We start from the raw sequence: 22,644 nt of genomic DNA on the forward strand, positions 1-22,644 counted from the left end.
CTTTATGATCTAGCTCTTTGGAATAACCCCAATGACCTGTGTGATCCCAATCACATCATCATAGAAATGAACAAAACAAAGAAGTGTAAATTAAATGGAGGTAATTTACCCCCCCATCTTTCAAAATATGAAAAAAACCTGGCTGAGCCCTAACTACCACTACAGTTCAACCTGGCTGAGCCCTAACTACCACTACAGTTCAACCTGGCTGAGCCATAACCACCAAGACTGGTATTGAAACATTACTAGAGCATGATAATGTTGATACTGGCAGGTAGAAAATATCAATGACATCACAAAACAATCTAGCCCCGTCCAGAAACAACCCTAGCCCCTACTCAAGTCTAAACCTTAGATCAGAGGTGATTGGATAGGAATAGGGTGTAACTTCCACCTATCCTGTCAGAGGGAAAAGTGATGTTATTAACATATTACTTATACACACATACAATTCTCCAAGATCCACACAAGGGTCTAGACTCAAGAGCAGGGGGTAGGGGTCTCTTCTAGATAGGGCCAATCTGTAACGTCTGCTTCCAGCTCTCACACTCAAACACATAGATCCCCTGAACACAGCTCACTCTCCAGATCCCAATCACCTGAATTCTGATCACCTGTTCACACACCTGTATGTCATTATCACACACTATTTAGTTCAGTTCTTTCACTGTGAGGTATTGTTTGTTTTGTGACACTTCTTTCGGAGAGCTGTTTTTCCCGTGAATGATAGTTTTTGCCTATTATCTACCTGTACTTCAGCCTGTTATCTACCTATTGCCTGGTCTCCCGGACTACGTTACCAGCCTTTTCCCTGCCTGCACTGTTGCCCTTTTGGACCTCCTGTGTATGACCTTCTGCCTGCCCCTGGACCCAGCTACCTGCCTCCTCCTGTGTATGACCTTCTGCCTGCCCCTGGACCCAGCTACCTGCCTCCTCCTGTGTATGACCTTCTGCCTGCCCCTGGACCCAGCTACCTGCCTCCTCCTGTGTATGACCTTCTGCCTGCCCCTGGACCCAGCTACCTGCCTCCTCCTGTGTATGACCTTCTGCCTGCCCCTGGACCCAGCTACCTGCCTCCTCCTGTGTATGACCTTCTGCCTGCCCCTGGACCCAGCTACCTGCCTCCTCCTGTGTATGACCTTCTGCCTGCCCCTGGACCCAGCTACCTACCTCCTCCTGTGTATGAACTTCTGCCTGCCCCTGGACCCAGCTACCTGCCTCCTCCTGTGTATGACCTTCTGCCTGCCCCTGAACCCAGCTACCTGCCTCCTCCTGTGTATGACCTTCTGCCTGCCCCTGGACCCAGCCACCTGCCCCTGGACCCAGCCACCTGCCCCTGGACCCAGCCACCTGCCCCTGGACCCAGCTACCTGCCCCTGGACCCAGCTACCTGCCTCCTCCTGTGTATGACCTTCTGCCTGCCCCTGAACCCAGCTACCTGCCTCCTCCTGTGTATGACCTTCTGCCTGCCCCTGGACCCAGCTACCTGCCTCCTCCAATAAACACCTGCGCCCTGCTCTTTAAACCAGCTCTGTCTCCCATCGTGTTCATTACACAATCTAGCAACATATTACCTTCCATATTACGACCTACCAATCGTATATATTATAAAAATCAATAACACAAAACCTTATTTCAGGGTTCTCCACCAGGGTTTTGGACTCCGGGATAGTTGTATTTTTTAACACCTGTAACTGCCATTTCCTGCAATCTAGAGCAAAACATTGCCATAAATGATAACAAATAAAGTTTCTCACATACATACACAAACTACCTGTCAAAAGCTTGGACACTTACTCATTCCAGGGTTTTTCTTTATTTTTACTATTTTCTATATTGTAGAATAGTTTTGATGTCTTCACTATGAAATCATGTAACCAAAAGTGTTAAACAAATCAAAATATTTTACGAGATTCTTCAAGACAACCTTTTCCTTGATAACAGCTTTGCACACTCTTGGTATTCTCTCAACCAGCTTCATGTGTTAGTCACCTGGAATGCATTTCAATTAACAGGTGTGCATTGTTAAACGTTCATTTATGGAATTTCTTTCCCACTTAATGTGTTTGAGCCAATCAGTTGTGTTGTGACATGGTAGTGGTGGTATACAGAAGATGGTATTTTACCAAATAGGGCTAAGTCCATGTTATGGCAAGAACAGCTCAAATTAGCAAAGAGAAACGACAGTCCATCTTGACTTTAAGACATGAAGGTCAGTCAATCTGGAAAATTAAGAACTTTGAACTTCAAGTGCAGTCGCAAAAACCATCAAGCACTATGATGAAACTGTCTCTCATGAGGACCGCCACAGGAAAGGAAGACCCAGAGTTACCTTTACTACTGAGGTTAAGTTCAGCCTCAGAAATTGCAGCTCAAATAAATGCTTCAGAGTTCAAGTAACAGACATCTCAACATCAACTGTTCAGAGGAGACTGCGTGAATCAGACCGTCATGGTTGAATTGCTGCAAAGAAACCACTACTAAAGGACACCAATAAGAAGAAGAGACTTGCTTGGGCCAAGAAACACGAGCAATGGACATTAGACCAGTGGAAATCTGTCCTTTGGTCTGATGGGTCCATATTTTTTATTTTTGGTTCCAACCGCCATGTCTTTGTGAGATGCAGAGTAGGTGAACGGATGATCTCCACATGTCTAGTTCCCACCGTGAAGCATGGAGGAGGTGTTATGGTGTGATGGTGTGGAGGTGCTTTGCTGGTGACACTGTGATTTATTTGAATGAAAGGCACACTTAACCAGCATGGCTACCACAGCATTCTGCAGCGATACAACGTCCCATCTGGTTTGGCTTAGTGGGACTATCATTTGTTTTTAACAGGACAATGACCCAGATCACCTGACCTCAACCCAATTGAGATGGTTTAGGATGAGTTGGACTGCAGAGTGAAGGAAAAGCAACCAACAAATGCTCAGCATATGTGGGAACTCCTTCAAGACTGTTGGAAAAGCATTTCAGGTGACTACCTCATGAAGTCAGTTGCAAGAATGCAAAGCTGTCATCAAAGCAAAGGTGGCTACTTTGAAGAATCTTAAAAACATATTTTCATTTGTTTAACATATTTTTGATTACTATACGACTCCACACACACACACAGTTTTGATGTATTCTATTATTCTACAATGTAGAAAATAGTAAAAATAAAGAAAAACCCTTTGAGTAGGTGTCCAAACTTTTGACTGGTACTGTATAAAATTGCATAGTGGCTCAGCCCAGCCGGCCCCGCAAGGTGGCTCGGCCCAGCCGGCCCCGCAAGGTGGCTCGGCCCAGCCGGCCCCGCAAGGTGGCTCGGCCCAGCCGGCCCCGCAAGGTGGCTCGGCCCAGCAAGGTGGCTCGGCCCAGCCGGCCCCGCAAGGTGGCTCGGCCCAGCCGGCCCCGCAAGGTGGCTCGGCTCAGCCGACGCCGCAAGGTGGCTCGGCTCAGCCGACGCCGCAAGGTGGCTCGGCTCAGCCGGCGCCGCAAGGTGGCGCAGCCGGCCCACAAGGTGGCGCAGAGTCCCTCTTATATTATTTAGGGGAGAACCATGATATTTCGAAAGTAAATTATAAAAACCACAGAGACACTCTTCAAATTCCCCTTTTCAATCAAGTAAAATGAAAAAAAAAAAAAACATTATTTCCCCAACCGAATACGTTGTAAAATCAGTGTTCTGCAACTGTGTACATGACAACCAGTATTTACATACCAAGGTCCAGCCTCTAATTTGGGTTGAACAACATAAAACACGTCCTGTACGCAACTAGTCAGTCGAATAGAATTTGAAATCTCCACGGTACACAAAAATAAAAGTAAAACTCGCAGTAAATATAACGACTAAAACACGATATAACAAGAGATATTAATCTGTATAAAAACCTGAGGTATATGTGCTGTCAGAGGGTAAACAGTTGAGAACGAACATTAAAAAACAACATTATTACAATGAGCATCACTTACAGTTCCATTCACAGAACAGAGAATACATGGCGACATCAACATTATCGATCGTTGAGGACCCTGGAGTAGTGAGCGCGGTAGGGGTCAATTCAATTTCAGGAAGTACACTGAAATTCCATTTCTTTTCAAATAGGAAAATTTGCCATTGGAAATTCCAAATCTGAGCTGATAGGAATTTATATGGAATTCATCCCAACATGGGCGGACTGGGACCAGAAATCAGCCCTGGGGTTTCAAACACTGAACCATTATTTTCCATTGAGGCCCCCACAACAGCCCATTATTTTCCATTGAGGCCCCCACAACAGCCCATTATTTTCCATTGAGGCCCCCACAACAGCCCATTATTTCCCTTGAGGCCCCCACAACAGCCCATTATTTTCCATTGAGGCCCCCACAACAGCCCATTATTTTCCATTGAGGCCCCCACAACAGCCCATTATTTTCCATTGAGGCCCCCACAACAGCCCATTATTTCCCTTGAGGCCCCCACAACAGCCCATTATTTTCCATTGAGGCCCCCACAACAGCCCATTATTTTCCATTGAGGCCCCCACAACAGCCCATTATTTTCCATTGAGGCCCCCACAACAGCCCATTATTTCCCTTGAGGCCCCCACAACAGCCCATTATTTTCCATTGAGGCCCCCACAACAGCCCATTATTTCCCTTGAGGCCCCCACAACAGCCCATTATTTTCCTTGAGGCCCCCACAAAATGCAATTTTTTTGTTGTTGCTTGAAGTCTCAAAACCGAATCATTTTCCCCCCCCTTAAAGATAAAAGGGCAGCACCCAACCGCAGCATGAAAAATGCCGAACACGCTGCAATGATCTCTGTCGGGACCCGCAGGTCCTAGGGGACGCTTATAAAATGAGAGAAAGTGCCAGGTCTCTCCCACACTGCTCTCTTCAAACTACATCTAGGTCTATTGGCTGGTATATCCCAGTAGACTAATATAAAAATGGGCCACGTGAGAATGTCTGGTAATTTAACTTAGCTCTTACATTATTTTCGTGCATTTTGCTATTGCATACAGGGTGCAAAATGACTTCGGGACCATGGCTGGTGAGCTGCTTCGTCACATGCTCCTAAAGTCCCATTGCAAGACTGCGTTTGGGTTCGGGGACCAGTTCTTGCGGTTGGGTTCGGGGACCAGTTCTTGCGGTAGCAGGTGGGGGTTGGGACAGAAAGCCAGCGGTAGTGTGGGCAGGCTCAATATGGCGGGATTAATTAAACCACACCAGCCCATTCTATTATTAGCCAGATAGTTATAACAAGTTAGACAGGCCCACTGGGCTAAAAATGTACCAGCCCATATGGAATTTGCCCGAAATGCCAGATTGCGAGTCCGCCGCCGGATCCCAAACCTGGTAGTGAGTATCAGCAGCATTGTGTGGATGTTCACTAGTTTGTTACAGTCTGGTCATATTAGCCTGGTTCCAGATGTGTTTGTGTTGTTATTGACCATAGGAGTTGGCAAGGCAGTTGGCAAGGCAGCACAAACAGATCTGGAACCAGGCTAGTCTGGTATGCAGTTGAAATAAAGACAGCCACTGTGTTTGGTTTTTCTTGCACGACATACAGGTTGCCGAGGTAACTGAACGACATACAGGTTGCCGAGGTAACTGAACGACATACAGGTTGCCGAGGTAACTGAAACTTAGTCTCACAAGTCAGACAATTTGTTTCCAAAATAAAAGACTGGAAATCATAGCTTTGTGAAACTGGTCTACTGAGCAGACAGAGAAAGAAAAATAAACTTGTAACCAAGTCAAGCATGGCCCTTCAAATACTTATTCACAGCTTCAACAGCAGTTCAGACAAAAAATACAAAAATACTCCTCTCAGTCTATTACACACACACACACACACACACACACACACACACACACACATTCGCACAAAAAAAAGTTGCATCCAGAATGTATAACATTTCAATTTCAGATTTCATTGAGTAATGTCAGATAAAAGATGTTTCCTGATAGTTTGGCTTCTCTGCATGTGTAGAAAAATGTTCCAATAGGCTGGAATCCTGAGATGTCGTAGTTCCAATCCAAAACCACAAGTCTAATTGTGTCCTAATCCTTTCCAAGTCAGTTTGTCCAATGCTACTCCTGCGTAGCGTCCGGGCCTCTTGCCCCCCCCTCCTCTCCCTAGTTAACACTGCTCTACTGTCAGGCCCTGGGTTTAGAGTAGGGACGTCCCAAGGATCCAGGATAGCACTGATGGATGAGGCTATATGGAGGGTTGGTTCAGGTGTCAGTGTCGTTATTTCAAAAAGGTGTTCCTAAGCCAAAAAAAGATGGACGACAGAACGCTGAGTAAAGAGCCACGTTTCATCCCGAGGAAGATAAATACGTTGGAACAGTCTCGTGGTTCATCGGACATCAGTCCTGCGGATCTACAGTGTGTATGTCTATCGTCTGGGCTGTGTGTGTGTGTATATATATGGTCGGTCGGTCAGACTGTGTGTTGTGCATCGTCACGTCAGAGGTTTGGAATACGGTTAGCTTTCTTTGGCTGGCCGCCATCTTGACCAGACGACAGAATGAGGTAATAATCAAACCCACTAAACACAACACGAGGTATTGACTGAATAGAAGATTAATACAAGTTAATGTCTTAAGAGAGGTATTTGTCCAGCATATAGCTTATTTCTGTCGTGTGATTTTCTCAGTGAAAACTACAGAAGACGGATAGAAGAGAAGACTTGATCAAGTCTATAAAAATAGCAGCTGTATTCAAGTTGTTTAAAAGTTTAGGCTAGAAAAGTCAGGAGCATCGTTCCGTGATGACGTCACTGCTCTGACGTCACTGCTCTGACGTCACAGTAACACAGAACTCAGGTGCCGGACTCTTTGGGGGGGGTAGGTCGTCGGCGGCGGTTACCGACATTACTACGGCAACTGGGCAGTCTGAGGTAGTGCTGACGGTTGTCCTGGCGATCTGGGAGATGCGTTCCTCGACACAGCCGGCGGAGAGACGAGCCTCTGCGTCATGGTCCCAACACTCCTCTATAGTCTCACACAACTGAGACAGACCCTGTGGCGCCGACACACACAGCAAGAAACCAAGAGGTTACAGGAAATACAATATAAAACAAACAAAGAGTTTTTTTTAAGTCCCCAAAGAGTTAAATATAGTCCTCCAGTCCTCCAGTACCCCCAACAGAACACATTGTTTGTCGTGGCCCCGGACAAACACACCTGATTCAACTGGTCAACCAATCATCAAGCTCTTAATGAGTTGAATCAGGTGAGTTTATGGAGGAACGACAACAGACATTAGTGCTGGTAGGGGGGACTGGAGGACTGGAGTTGGGAACCACCGCTCTACTGTTACTCTAGTGTACCATCCCAGTGTACCATCCCAGCGTACCACCCCAGCGTACCACCCCAGCGTACCATCCCAGCGTACCATCCCAGCGTACCATCCCAGCGTACCATCCCAGCGTACCATCCCAGCGTACCACCCCAGCGTACCATCCCAGCGTACCATCCCAGCGTACCATCCCAGCGTACCATCCCAGCGTACCATCCCAGCGTACCATCCCAGTGTTACTGACCGGGTGTTTGAGCCAGGTGTCCTTGAAGACCGGTCTCATCTTCTTGTGAACGACCGCATCCTGCAGTTCCTGTAGAGACATGTGTTGGCCAATCTCCTCCTCAAACGGCAGCATGAACTCCCCTACGGTACCTGAGAGACAAGAAAACATTATATTGAAGGCTTTACAACTTACTGATAGGCTGTTTGTTTTTAGTAAACACACTGTTTTTAGTATATGCATTGTTTATTATTAGTAAATGCATTGTTTATACAGAAACTAAAACAAGATATACATTTGGCCTATATGAAAATATATATTAGACACCAAACAGAGCCGGAGGGGGTGTGGTCTAGGCATCAAATGGAACCGGAGGGGTGTGGTCTAGGCATCAAACGGAACCGGAGGGGTGTGGTCTAGGCATCAAACGGAACCGGAGGGGGTGTGGTCTAGGCATCAAACGGAACCGGAGGGGGTGTGGTCTAGGCATCAAACGGAGACGGAGGGGGTGTGGTCTAGGCATCAAACAGAGCCGGAGGGTGTGTGGTCTAGGCATCAAACAGAGCCGGAGGGGGTGTGGTCTAGGCATCAAACAGAGCCGGAGGGGGTGTGGTCTAGGCATCAAACAGAGCCGGAGGGGGTGTGGTCTAGGCATCAAACAGAGCCGGAGGGGGTGTGGTCTAGGCATCAAACAGAACCGGAGGGGGTGTGGTCTAGGCATCAAACAGAGCCGGAGGGGGTGTGGTCTAGGCATCAAACAGAGCCGGAGGGGGTGTGGTCTAGGCATCAAACAGAGCTGGAGGGGTGTGGTCAGGCATCAAACGGAGCCGGAGGGGGTGTGGTCCAGGCATCAAACGGAACCGGAGGGGGTGTGGTCCAGGCATCAAACAGAGCCGGAGGGGGTGTGGTCTAGGCATCAAACAGAGCCGGAGGGGGTGTGGTCTAGGCATCAAACAGAGCCGGAGGGGGTGTGGTCTAGGCATCAAACAGAGCCGGAGGGGGTGTGGTCTAGGCATCAAACAGAGCCGGAGGGGGTGTGGTCTAGGCATCAAACAGAACCGGAGGGTGTGTGGTCTAGGCATCAAACAGAACCGGAGGGGTGTGGTCTAGGCATCAAACAGAACCGGAGGGTGTGTGGTCTAGGCATCAAACAGAACCGGAGGGTGTGTGGTCTAGGCATCAAACAGAGCCGGAGGGGGTGTGGTCTAGGCATCAAACAGAACCGGAGGGGGTGTAGTCTAGGCATCAAACAGAACCGGAGGGGGTGTGGTCTAGGCATCAAACAGAACCGGAGGGGGTGTGGTCTAGCAGTTAAAGAAACGTGTTTGTAACGGGGGGATCCTGAGCAGGAACTCTCACCGTCTGTGGCGATGCATCGTGACACCAGTTCCCACAGAACCAGCCCCATAGCATACATATCGATCCTCAGGAAGGAGTCTCTCTGGAAGTTTATAGCCCCTTCTAGAACCTCAGGGGCCATGTAACGCCACGTACCCACCTGGAGGACGGAGAGTGAACGACAGAGAGAGAGAGAGATAAAGTAGAACGAGAGAGAGATAAAGTAGAACGAGAGAGAGAGAGAGAGAGAGAGAGAGAGAGGGAGAGAGTGAAGGTAAGTAAGTAATTGTAAGACCTGTGTGTGTGTGTGTGTGTGTTAAACTACCTGTCCGTGGGTGTCTCCTGGAGGTTTCCCCGGCTCAAACCGGACGGCCAAACCGAAGTCTCCGATGACGGCTGTCAGATCACGTCTCAACATCACGTTCTTACTCTTGAAGTCCCTGGGAAACATAGTTTATATATAACCCGTAGGCTTGATATATTATTATGTTTATCTAAGCAGGTAAGTTATTGACTTTGAAAACACATGATGTCACCTGTGTGCGATGGTGGGTTTGGGACCTTCTCCCTTGTTGATGGCTGTGTCTTCATGGAGGTAGGCCAGACCACGGGACATCGTCTCAGCAATATGACACATTTCAGACCAGGTCACTGTACGGTCTTTCAGATGGTCAGTCAACGAACCCTGTACACACACACGAACGCAGATGCACACAGACTTGGTTTAAAAAGAGATTTTTGACTATGGCTTAGATAAACTGGAATAGACCACAATATAAAACACAACATGCCCTTCTATAAATGAATAGATTAATTTATTGATAAATGAATTGATCGATTGGCTGTTTTTCCTCACCCGCTCATGGAATTCCACGATGAGCCAGAGTTCCGTCTCCATGTCGCTGCCTTGTTTCTCCGCAGCGATGTAGCGAAGCAGGTTCTCATGTCTCATACCAGGAGTCAGGAAGATATCCCTCTCGTTCTGCCACGACTGCTTGTCCTGCACACCCATACAATCATACGTTATAATAGAAACTTACAGGGTCGGCAGGGTAGCCTCGTGGTTAGAGCGTTGGGTGAGTAACCGAAAGGTCGCTGGATCGAATCCCTGATCTGACAAGGTAAAATAATCTATAGTTCTGCCCACTGTTTCCCCGGGCGCCGAAGACATGGATGTCGATTAAGCTAGAGATCTCAATGTCCTTTCAAACGACGACAAACAAAATGGAAACCATGTAGTCACGACAACGGACCTACAGCACATTCATACAGTGGGTCTTCACTGTCCAGTTAAGAACCACCAAGTCATCAAAAATTAACCAAGGAAATATAACCCTCCGGACCTCATTAAAAACTGAATGTTGCCCCCCTAACCGTAACCCCGGGAGGGGGGAGAATTAATTTGAGGCCCATGCCATAGACTAAAGCCCTGTATGTCTTACCCGAACAGGGAAGACCTTCACAGCCACGTATTCACTCATCAGCTGAGCCTTCCACACACAGCCGAAGCGCCCCCTTGCCTTCACCTCCAGTAACTGCAGAGGCTTCAGCCCCACCATGGGAGAGGGGGGGGTTTGCCGAGGGTCCTGACAGACAGAGGAGAGGGGAGAAAACGCTACAACCTGAAGAACAAGTCCATATCACACTCCATCAATTCTCTGATTATTTCCTTGATCTCCTGTATGTGTTGAGCTGTGTTTACATAGGCAGTCCAACTCTGATCTTTTGCTGATAATTTGTCTTTTGACCAATCAGATCTTTTGCCAATAATTAGGCAAAATATCAGAATTGGGCTGCCTGTGTAAACACAGCCGTTGTTTCTATCAGACTATATGGCCACAGGGGGGACCTGATGCTAGATCAGATGATATGGCCACAGGGGGGGGACCTGATCCTAGATCAGATGATATGGTCACATGGGGGGACCTGAACCTAGATCAGATGATATGGTCATGGGGGACCTATGATCAGATCACATGGGGGGACCTGATCCTAGATCAGATGATATGGCCACAGGGGGGCTGATCCTAGATCAGATGATATGACCACAGGGGGACCTGATCCTAAACCAGATGATATGGCCACAGGGGGACCTGATCCTAAATCAGATGATATGGCCACAGGGGGGGCCTGATCCTAGATCAGATGATATTGCCACAGGGGGCATACCTGATCCTAGATCAGATGATATTGCCACAGGGGGGGGCATACCTGATCCTAGATCAGATGATATTGCCACAGGGGGGCTGATCCTAGATCAGATGATATTGCCACAGGGGGGCCTGATCCTAGATCAGATGATATTGCCACAGGGGGGCTGATCCTAGATCAGATGATATGGCCACAGGGGGTACCTGATCCTAGATCAGCACTCGTTAAGTGGTGTGATCTCACCTCGAGGAGGTCAACATGTCCGTAGGGTGGTTTGCGCTGCCGATACATCCACAGGGCAAGTAGCAGGGTCAGAGACAGAACACACAGAGATAGCAGACTGAACACCAGGCTATTCAACAGAGATGGCACTCTGGGAGGGGGGCGGATTTTCACTAGGAAGGAGAACAGATCACAGAAGATGAAAATCAATCAGTCATACACATTTTCACTGTGGAAGAGAACACAATCAATCTTTAACGATATCTTCATTTATTTTACTTGTGGTATATTGTGATGCCTGATAACCAGTCTGTATGATTTGTGTTCCGACTCTAAATAAATAAAACATTTTATTAAAGTTTTTTTTTTTTTAAAGAACGGGGTTCAAAGTTCATGTCCACTCACCTCTGTTGCCGGCGGCAACGAGGTCAGGCAGGTGTGTGAACCTCTCATTGCAGTAGTTCCCCTCACAGCAGCAGAAGAACACCTGGGGGTTCTCTTCCATGGACACACACGTCTGCCTGACGAGACACACACACACACACTATTTACAAGATCTATTAGTCCCAAACATTCCTCACATTTTTCTGTAGCAGTGCTAGGATGATTTGAGTAAGGCCATTGTGACATCATGGTGCTACATAGTTGATCTGTGATTGATTTGTATTGCCATAGTATTGCCTTGAGGCATTTTTTTTGTAATTACACAAGTGGAATAAGGACCAGTACATCCTATCCTGTGTGTCCTATCATAACACACACTTAAGTCAAAAAGTGTCTGGTACCTGGCATAGCAGTTGGTAAGTAGTGCCTGGTACCTGGCATAACAGTTGGTAAGTAGTGCCTGGTACCTAGCAGTTGGTAAGTAGTGCCTGGTACCTAGCAGTTGGTAAGTCGTGTATGGTACCTGGCAGTTGGTAAGTCGTGTCTGGTACCTGGCATAGCAGTTAGTAAGTAGTGCCTGGTACCTGGCATAACAGTTGGTAAGTAGTGTCTGGTACCTAGCAGTTGGTAAGTTGTGTCTGGTACCTAGCATAGCAGTTGGTAAGTAGTGCCTGGTACCTGGCATAACAGTTGGTAAGTAGTGCCTGGTACCTGGCATAACAGTTGGTAAGTAGTGCCTGGTACCTGGCATAGCAGTTGGTAAGTCGTGTCTGGTACCTGGCATAGCAGTTGGTAAGTAGTGCCTGGCAGTTGGTAAGTAGTGCCTGGTACCTAGCAGTTGGTAAGTAGTGCCTGGTACCTAGCATAGCAGTTGGTAAGTAGTGCCTGGTACCTAGCATAGCAGTTGGTAAGTAGTGCCTGGTACCTAGCATAGCAGTTGGTAAGTCGTGTCTGGTACCTGGCAAGTAGTGCCTTGTACCTAGCAGTTGGTAAGTAGTGCCTGGTAACTAGCAGTTGGTAAGTAGTGCCTGGTACCTAGCAGTTGGTAAATCGTGTCTGGTACCTGGCATAGCAGTTGGTAAATCGTGTCTGGTACCTGGTATAGCAGTTGGTAAATCGTGTCTGGTACCTAGCAGTTGGTAAGTAGTGCCTGGTACCTGGCATAGCAGTTGGTAAGTAGTGCCTGGTACCTGGCATAGCAGTTGGTAAGTAGTGCCTGGTAACTAGCAGTTGGTAAGTAGTGCCTGGTACCTAGCAGTTGGTAAGTGGTGCCTGGTACCTGGCATAGCAGTTGGTAAGTAGTGCCTGGTACCTGGCATAACAGTTGGTAAGTAGTGCCTGGTACCTGGCATAGCAGTTGGTAAGTAGTGCCTGGTACCTGGCATAACAGTTGGTAAGTAGTGCCTGGTACCTGGCATAACAGTTGGTAAGTAGTGCCTGGTACCTGTCATAGCAGTTGGTAAGTAGTGCCTGGTACCTGTCATAGCAGTTGGTAAGTAGTGCCTGGTACCTGTCATAGCAGTTGGTAAGTAGTGCCTGGTACCTGTCATAGCAGTTGGTAAGTAGTGCCTGGTACCTGTCATAGCAGTTGGTAAGTAGTGCCTGGTACCTGGCATAGCAGTTGGTAAGTAGTGCCTGGTACCTGTCATAGCAGGTGGTATGTAGTGTCTGGTACCTGTCATAGCAGTTGATAAGTAGTGCCTGGTACCTGTCATAGCAGTTGGTAAGTAGTGCCTGGTACCTGTCATAGCAGTTGAAGTCGTCCAGCCAGCAGCCTTTCTTCACCAGTTTGATGGTTCCTGAGATGTTGAGCCAGGAGGAGTAGCAGTGTAGTCGTTTATCCTTCTCCCCCTCACACCTCTCCACACCACTCTGGTTGGTACGCTCTGTACGCCAGTTATCATTGTAGTACACACAATCTCTGGTCTCCACATCGCCATGGCCCCAGCCTAGTGGAGAGACAGGACAGAGGAGGAGGCAGGAGAGAGAGGACAGAGGAGGATCATGGTTAGAGGCAATTCCATTCATCCCTGCTCCAAGTCTCCGATGAAAAATTAGCCAGACTCAAGAGGCATGCATGCCATCCACCGCTTCTGAGTATATTATTTGCTAACATTCGGTCCCTGGACAATATAGTAGATGAGCTCAAGGCGAGGATCTCCTTCCAGCGAGACACAGCCCCCGTCCATTTAGCCAGTGGGGTTCTCCGTCCATCACGCGGAAAGGAAGAAAGAGCTCTCCGGGAAAAAGAAAGGTGGAGGTGTATGTTTAAGCAATAAGGCCAGAGGGGGTGTGGTATATGGACAATATACCACGGCTAAGGGCTGTTCTTACGCACGATGCAGCACGGAGTGCCTGGACACAGTCCTTTGCCGTGGTATATTGGCCATATACCACAAACCCCCAAGGCGTGGAGTTTGGGGATGGCATGAGCTAGCATGCAAGCTAGCTACAATTCCATCAACAGAATACTGCACGTTTTGCAGAAATGAATGGTCAAATGCCATATCGGAATAATGTCATTGTTTATTTCAAGGTCAGTCTATTTTTGCTGAACTGCCTGATCTTCAGTGGCCAATATAACATTAGCCATTATACCTGAATTTACTGCTACTAGCTAGTAGCACTCAGGTTAGCATGTAGCTAGCTATAGCTTGGTTTGACATTCAATGTCTACTATGATGGTAAAAGTTCATCGGTAACAGTACAAGAAATTCTGATGTTCTGAACTCCTAATAAGTGATGTGTTTCAAGCCTGCTAGTAGTTAGCTAGTAGAGGTAAGCCAGCAGGAGAGGATAATAGGCTATGCTAAAAGCCTGCTAGCGGTTAGCTAGTAGAGGTAAGCCAGCACGGGTGGATAATAGGCTATGCTAAAAGCCTGCTAGCGGTTAGCTAGTAGAGGTAAGCCAGCACGGGTGGAAAAGGGGCTATGCTAAAAGCCTGCTAGCGGTTAGCTTTTAGAGGTAAGCCAGCAGGGATGGAAAAGAGGCTATGCTAAAAGCCTGCGCTCTATAGGTGATAGAGAATCAAGAAACCATGGGATATGGTCTGATAATTTGCCTTCATTTCACATTTATACATCCCACTTAATAATATACATTGTATTTTTAATTGTTTCACTTGTAAAACATTTTTTACTCTTTGATTTGCACTTCTGGTAAGATGCTAACTGCATTTCGTTGTACTTGTACTTGTTCAATGACAAAGTTGAATCTAATCTGAGGACTCGGTATGATGTGGTTCTTTAGAGTCTTGTGGACAGTGGCTTCACTCCGGCTGAGTGTTCTGCTCCGGCTGAGTGTTCTGCTCCGGCTGAGTGTTCTGCTCCGGCTGAGTGTTCTGCTCGACGTCACAACGCTTATCCGTCATAACTTCGGTCAAATTTGGATAAAATGTAAATTTCCCAAAATACAAAATATAAAGTTATATGTCGTATTGGGATTTTTAGTTGGAAGGATGAAACAAATCAACATGTTTAAACAGCAACCTATAATCTTCCCTTTAATTAACTCAGAAGGCCTCCCGAGTGGCGCAGTGGTCTAAGGCACTGCACTTCAGCGCTAACTGCCACTAGAGATTCTGGGTTCGAGTCCAGGCTCTGTCACAGCTGGTCGCGACCGGGAGACCCGAGGGGTGGCGCACAATTTGCCCAGCGTCGTCTGGGTTAGGGGAGGGTTTGGCCGGCAGGGATGTCCTTGAACCACCGCGCACTAGCGACTCCTGTGGTGGGCCGGGCGCAGCGTACGGTCACCAGGTGTACTGTGTTTCCTCAGACACATTGGTGCTTCTGGGTTTAAGTGGGCGTTGTGTCAAGAAGCAGTGCGGCTTGGTTGGGTTGTGTATCGGAGGACACGTGGCTCTCGACCTTCACCTCTCCCGTGTCCGTACGGGAGTTGCAACGATGAGACAAGACTTTTTTTTTTTTTAATTATAAAAAGGTTTTATGATCATCTCAGGAACCACCTGCTTTCAATACACTTTGTATCTCATTTACTCAAGGAGTTTCCATTATTTTGGCAGTTACCTGTATATGTAGTGTGAACATACAGTTTCTCTATGCTGCTCTCGCCAAAACAGCCCACACCTAGCTAGTGTTCTCACCTGAGAACCCGGTAAAACAAAATAAGCATGTCCTATTGGACAAGTAGCCTACTGATAGTTACTCAGTTAACCTTCTGTTTGATGCCTTCTGAACACGAACCTGATAAAACTCTGTAATGATGTCATTATACCACCTTGATATGCCGGGTGAAGACCTCACAAACATAATAATTGCATCCCAAATGGCACCCTAATCCCTATTGGGCCCTGGTCAAAAGTAGTACACTAGGGAATAGGGTGCCATGGGGTCCTGGTCTAAAGTAGTACACTAGGGAATAGGGTGCCATAGGGCCCTGGTCAGAAGTAGTACATTAGGGAATAGGGTGCCATAGGGCCCTGGTCAGAAGTAGTACATTAGGGAATAGGGTGCCATAGGGCCCTGGACAAAAGTAGTGCACTGGGGAATAGAGTGCCATAGGGCCCTGGTCAAAAGTAGTGCACTGGGGAATAGGGTGCCATAGGGCCCTGGTCAAAAGTAGTGCACTGGGGAATAGGGTGCAATAGAGCCCTGGTCAAAAGTAGTGCACTGGGGAATAGGGTGCCATAGGGCCCTGGTCAAAAGTAGTGCACTGGGGAATAGGGTGCCATAGGGCCCTGGTCAAAAGCAGTGCACTGGGGAATAGGGTGCCATAGGGCCCTGGTCAGAAGTAGTGCACTGGGTAATAGGGTGCCATGGGGCCCTGGTCAAAAGTAGTATATTAGGGAATAGGGTGCCATAGGGCCCTGGTCAAAAGTAGTGCACTGGGGGATAGGGTGCCATAGGGCCCTGGTCAGAAGTAGTACACTGGGGAATAGGGTGCCATTTGGAACACAGACTGTGTCTGTGTGTGTGTTATTTCCATAGACAGCAGCAACCCTGACCATTTTTATTTGTTGCATTAAAAAAAAAGGGTCAATTTGCATTTCAAACAAACAAAGCGGACCATCCCACCACTATTTTGGTTAACAATCGCAGATGAACCCTTTAACTAGATGACTATAGCACATCTGGGAAGAAATAGGGTGTAGAGCAGGTTCTATGAGCAGAATAATCAAAACAGCCCCCCCCCCATCATTGAGCGCAGTGGTGTTTAGTGTTAGAATAGGCTACTGAGACAGTAAAAGTTGTCATGTTGACTAGGACTTATTTATCACAATGGAGGAGAACGCTAGTGTTTCGACCTGCAATACAGCCTGAAAACTGTTTTTAATGTCAGTTTGAAGTTTAGGTCTTTCATTCTGGTGGGTTTATTCACTTATTGAATCAAAAAACGGTGAGCTCATTGTGACGTAAAAAATAAAAAAATCAACAAAACTGTTCCAACAAATATGTTTTTGTGTGGATAGGAAAAATATCAGAAGTGATGACATCATAATATGGTTTGAACGTAGCATGTAGATGTTTCTGAGTCTTTGTTCACTGGAAAAAAAATAAAGCCTGTCTCTTTAAATCCTTGTCTATAGGAGCCTGGCCGCCCAAACCCCTACGGTGGTATCCCTCTATATGAGAGGAAGAGGTACAGTGAGAGGTTTCAAAATATGTCCAAAATAAGCCCAATGCGTTTCTATGGCCTTATTTTGGACCTAAACTGTTGCCTGCTTTGGGATGACTCCCATTGTTAGGGCGGAGACATGAGCATCTCGTCATTAGGCCTAATCTACCCAGTAGCCAACTACACAGAGGTAAGCTAGCCTAATACCAGGCTACTACACAGAGCTGAGCTAGCCTAATACCAGCCTACTACACAGAGCTGAGCTAGCCAACTACACAGAGGTAAGCTAGCCTAATACCAGGCTACGACACAGAGGTAAGCTAGCCTAATACCAGGCTACTACACAGAGCTGAGCTAGCCTAATACCAGCCTACTACACAGAGCTGAGCTAGCCTAATACCAGGCTACGACACAGAGGTAAGCTAGCCTAATACCAGGCTACTACACAGAGCTGAGCTAGCCTAATACCAGCCTACTACACAGAGCTGAGCTAGCCTAATACCAGCCTACTACACAGAGCTGAGCTAGCCAACTACACAGAGGTAAGCTAGCCTAATACCAGGCTGAGCTAGCCTAGTACCAGGCTACTACACAGAGCTGAGCTAGCCAACTACACAGAGCTGAGCTAGCCTGAGCTAGCCTAATACCAGGCTACTACACAGAGCTGAGCTAGCCTAATACCAGCCTACTACAGAGCTGAGCTAGCCTAGTACCAGGCTACTACACAGAGCTGAGCTAGCCAACTACACAGAGGTAAGCTAGCCTAATACCAGGCTACTACACAGAGCTGAGCTAGCCTACTACACAGAGCTGAGCTAGCCTAATACCAGGCTGAGCTAGCCTAGTACCAGGCTACTACACAGAGCTGAGCTAGCCTAATACCAGCCTACTACACAGAGCTGAGCTAGCCTAGTACCAGGCTACTACACAGAGCTGAGCTAGCCTAGTACCAGGAGGAAAGGAGGAAGGAGGAAAAGAGGAAGCAGATCGGGCTGCCTTTTGAGAATCCGTAGGTGAGTGAGTAAACTCCCACTGCCTTCCGTTCTACTTGCTAACATGCAATCAATGGAAAATTGATGACCTATAATTACGATTATCCTACCAACCGGACATTAAGAACTGTAACATCTTATGTTTCACTGAGTCGTGGTTGAACGAAGACTCGGATAATATAGAGCTGGAGGGATTTTCAATGCAACAGCAGAACAGAGAAGCTAGCTTGTGGTAAGACTAGGGGTGGGGGTGTGTGTCTTTTTTGTCAACAACAGCTTGTGCGCGATGTCTAATATTTAAGAAGTCTCAAGGTATTGCTCGCCTGAGGTAGAGTACCTTATGATAAGCATTAGACCACACTATCTACCAAGAGAGTTTTCATCTATATTATTTGTAGCCGTCTATTTACCACCACAAAGCGAAGCTGGCACTAAGACCGCTCTCAAAATAAACTTAAATCAGTTTTACCACATTTTTACCAGCATGTCACATGTGCACCCAGGGGGAAAACAATCCTAGGCCACCTTTACTCCACACAGAGATGCATACAATGCTCTCCCCTTCCCTAAATTTGGCAAATATGACCATAATTCTATCCTCCTGATTCCTGCTTACAAGCAAAAACTAAAGCAGGAAGTACCAGTGACTCGCTCAATACGGAAGTGGTCAGATGATGCGGATGCTACGCTACAGGACTGTTTTGCTAGCACAGACTGGAATATGTTCCGGGATTCATCCATAGGCATTGAGGAATACACCACCTCAGTCATCGGCTTCATCAATAAGTGAATCAATGACGTTGTCCCCACAGTGACTGTACGTACATATCCCAACCAGAAGCCATGGATTACAGGCAACATCCGCACCGAGCTAAAGGCTAGAACTGCCACTTTCAAGGAGTGGGACACTCATCCGGACACCTATAAGAAATCCTGGTATGCCCTGAGACGAACCATCAAACAAGCAAAGCGTCAACACGGGATTAAGATTGAGTCCTACTACACCGGCTTCTGACACTCGTCGGATGTGGCAGGGCTTGAAAGACTACAAAGTGAAACCCAGACGCGAGCTGCCCAGTGACGCAAGCCTACCAGACGAGCTAAATGCCTTTTAGGTTCGCTTTGAGGCAAGCGACACTGAAGCAAGCGACACTGAAGCATCCACGAGAGCACCAGCTGTTCTGGAGGACTGTGTGATAATGCTCTCGGAAGCTGATGTGAACAAAACCTTTAAACAGCTCAACATTCACAAAGCCGCGAGGCCAGATGGATTACCAGGACGTGTACTCAAAGCATGTGCCTAATACCTACATGTTTCAAGCAGACCAGCATAATCCCTGTGCCCAAGGAAGCGAAGGTAACCTGCCTAAATGATTACCACCCCGTAGCACTCAAATCGAATGTTATTGGTCATACACGTGGTTAGCAGATAATGCAAGTGTAGCGAAATGCTGTGCTTCCTGTTCCGACAATGCAGTAATGTCTAACAATTCCCCCACAACAACCTAATACACACAAATCTAAAGGGGTGAATGAGAATATGTACATGTAAGTATATGAATGAGCGATGGCCGAGCGGCATAGGCAGTAGAGGCTGACCGATTAATCGGAATGGCCGATTAATTAGGGCCGATTTCATGTTTTCATAACAATCGGAAATCGGTATTTTTGGGCGCCGATTTTTTAAATATATTTTTTTAGGCCTTCATTTAATTAGGCAAGTCAGTTAAGAACACATTCTTATTTTCAATGACGGCCTGGGAACAGTGGGTTAACTGCCTTGTTCAGGGGCAGAACCACAGATTTTCACCTTGTCAGCTCGGGCACCCAATCTTGCAACCACATACCTATGTGAGAGAGTGGATTCTCAACCCTCACTAGCATGAAAACTAAATACAGGCACAGACTGTGTGTGGACAATGATTTAAGCCTGAGACTCTCTCCAATACAACCCAATATTGCAGAGTTATGTGCATCCTTTCAAGCACACCCTTCTCATTAACCTATGGTGAGTTATTCACAATTTCCAGTGAACAAATAAGGTTTGATATGTAAGATGGTTAAATAAAGAGCAAAATTATTGATTATTATTATATTATTATGTGCGCCCTGGTCCTGTAAGAGCTCTTTGTCACTTCCCACGAGCAGGGTTGTGACAAAAACTAACACTCACTCTTATGTTCAATAAATGTATCGTATAGTGTGTGTGACAGGCAGTGATGGAAAAAACAAACATTGTAGAGTGCGCTGACCCTTGTGCTAGAGGGGGTACCGCTGGAGGGTGAATGTTTGAAGGGGTACGGGACTATAAACAGTTTGGGAACCACTGGTGTAGAGGATCCAGACATTGTTTTATGTTGTGAATCTGCACAGGAGAACAAAACACATGACGACACAATTATCCCGTTTCCACGCACGCACGCGCACACACACACACACACACACACACAGACACACACACACACCTAGGCCTACACACAACAGCAGCATTCCATCAGAGTAGGCTACAGCATAAATTTAAAAAACAGCCTCAATCTACGGAAAGCATGATGTTGGAAGACCACATCTAATGACAGAAATCGATTGAATCATTTCACTGCAAATAAAACAGCAAGACACATATCCACGTGAAGGGAAATATACCTTGACAACACGTGCCCCGACAATAACACAATTAAAGGGGGATGGAAAATTGGCTAGTTAAATAAAGGTTCAATTAAAATTAAAAACGAAGCTACCAGTTATGCCAAATGTTGTTTTTTTTGCAACTGTTGCCGTTTCATCAATGTGTACAATAGACGCGTCGTTTCTTACCTGCACACAAAGTTCCCAGGAGAAGCGAACAAGTCAGCCAGGAAAAAGCCATGATGTTCTCGTATTGATAGAAAGACAGGGAAGACGTTCTCCTTGTTTTCCCGTCGCGAACATTTAAACCGGATATCGTCCCGACATCAGTCCGAAATCACAATAACTACTGGCTTCTCCGATCCATCTAAACACAGCGTGTCGGTGGCGGCACAACACCTTAGCGGGACGGTCAGAGAAAGACACTGTTTAGTAACCCGTGTGCACTAGTAAATTCATCATTTCCGGAGTTTGGTCCTGATTCCGTTTGAAATGTAGTCTAGCTAATAGATAATCCAGGTTTGCGCTCTACTAGACTAGCAGAGTCCACCGCTGCGCCGAGAGATCGGAGTTTACATGTATGTTATTGATCTGGGTACAAAATGGCTCCTGATGGGGGTCGTCACTAGTTACCACAGCCACAAAGTCATAATGACGGCTAAACCCCGCCCATTTCTACCATTTATCTTCCTAACATCTGAATTTAAACCTAACCTTAACCACACGACTAACCTTATGCCTAACCCTAACCTTAAATTAGGACTACATAGCCTTTAGGACGTTGTGACTGTGGTAACTAGTGCCTAGCGGGAATGGTTGCGAGCAGGGAAACCCGGTTGTATAAACACAAAGAGGAGAGATTCAGGGAGATGCGAAGCTCGAGGAGCGGGGTGACCTTACCGGGACACTTTGATGGATCATCATTAGAAATATAAAATAATATCACAACAACTGCTAACAGTCTTGAACTTAAAAAAAAAAAAGTTTTATCCAGAATTAATTTGAAATATTCAGTCATTTGTTTTCTCTCACAAACATTAGAAATAAATAGAATATAATACAAGTATATCCCTTTTTAGGGGAATTGCTTTGCCACAAAGGAAAGTGTACATGGCAATTCCTGAATATTTGCATTAAAGTGTTATTGCAATTGACATAGATTATTAGGCTACATCACTATTATTCTGAATTCATTATAGTTCAGCTGGGCTGTTGGGTCCTTGAAACTGAGCGGTGTGGGGGCTGTGCTTTGGCAAAGTGGGTGGGGTTATATCCTTCCTGTTTGGCCCTGTCCGGGGGTGTCCTCGGATGGGGCCACAGTGTCTCCTGACCCCTCCTGTCTCAGCCTCCAGTATTTATGCTGCAGTAGTTTATGTGTCGGGGGCTAGGGTCAGTTTGTTATATCTGGAGTACTTCTCCTGTCCTATTCGGTGTCCTGTGTGAATCTAAGTGTGCGTTCTCTAATTCTCTCCTCTCTTTCTTTCTCTCTCTCGGAGGACCTGAGCCCTAGGACCATGCCCCAGGACTACCTGACATGATGACTCTGTCCCCAGTCCACCTGGCTGTCCCCAGTTCTGCACCTGGGTCATTTATGAACATTTGAACATCTTGGCCATGTTCTGTTAAAATCTCCAGTTTCAACTGTTCTGCCCCAGGACTTATTGATTATTCCATGCTGCTGCTCCACCATGCTGGTCATTTATGAACATTTGAACATTTATGAACATTTGAACATCTTGGCCATGTTCTGTTATAATCTCCACCTGGCACAGCCAGAAGAGGACTGGCCACCCCACATAGCCTGGTTCCTCTCTAGGTTTCTTCCTAGATTTTGGCCTTTCTAGGGAGTTTTTCCTAG

At 46.8% G+C, this 22,644-nt stretch overlaps 1 protein-coding gene across 1 annotated transcript; it reads right to left on the minus strand.

Moving 5' to 3' along the window:
- Window positions 1-3,116: 3,116 nt before the first annotated feature.
- On the minus strand, window positions 3,117-21,406 carry LOC112238875 (activin receptor type-2B-like). The gene is made up of 11 exons (XM_042329169.1): window positions 20,976-21,406; window positions 13,337-13,544; window positions 11,617-11,732; window positions 11,233-11,384; window positions 10,281-10,424; window positions 9,695-9,838; window positions 9,375-9,523; window positions 9,164-9,278; window positions 8,860-8,998; window positions 7,522-7,652; window positions 3,117-6,998 (listed from the first exon to the last, which is right to left on the minus strand). The coding sequence occupies exons 1-11, from the start codon at window positions 21,025-21,027 to the stop codon at window positions 6,768-6,770; spliced, it is 1,581 nt and encodes a 526-aa protein (XP_042185103.1). The 5' UTR covers window positions 21,028-21,406; the 3' UTR covers window positions 3,117-6,767.
- Between the last annotated feature and the right edge of the window lie 1,238 nt (window positions 21,407-22,644).

This window comes from Oncorhynchus tshawytscha, linkage group LG10, assembly GCF_018296145.1.
Source record: "Oncorhynchus tshawytscha isolate Ot180627B linkage group LG10, Otsh_v2.0, whole genome shotgun sequence".
Taxonomy (NCBI): Eukaryota; Metazoa; Chordata; class Actinopteri; order Salmoniformes; family Salmonidae; genus Oncorhynchus; species Oncorhynchus tshawytscha.

Bases quoted from the DNA above. Each gene is read 5' to 3' on its own strand.
- LOC112238875 (XM_042329169.1), bottom strand. From the start codon at position 21,027: ATGGCTTTTTCCTGGCTGACTTGTTCGCTTCTCCTGGGAACTTTGTGT. The intron at 13,545-20,975 runs GTAAGAAACGAC...TCTCTCCACTAG, and splicing joins CCTGGGAACTTTGTGTGCAG to GCTGGGGCCATGGCGATGTG. The intron at 11,733-13,336 runs GTACCAGGCACT...GTGTCTCGTCAG, and splicing joins GACTTCAACTGCTATGACAG to GCAGACGTGTGTGTCCATGG.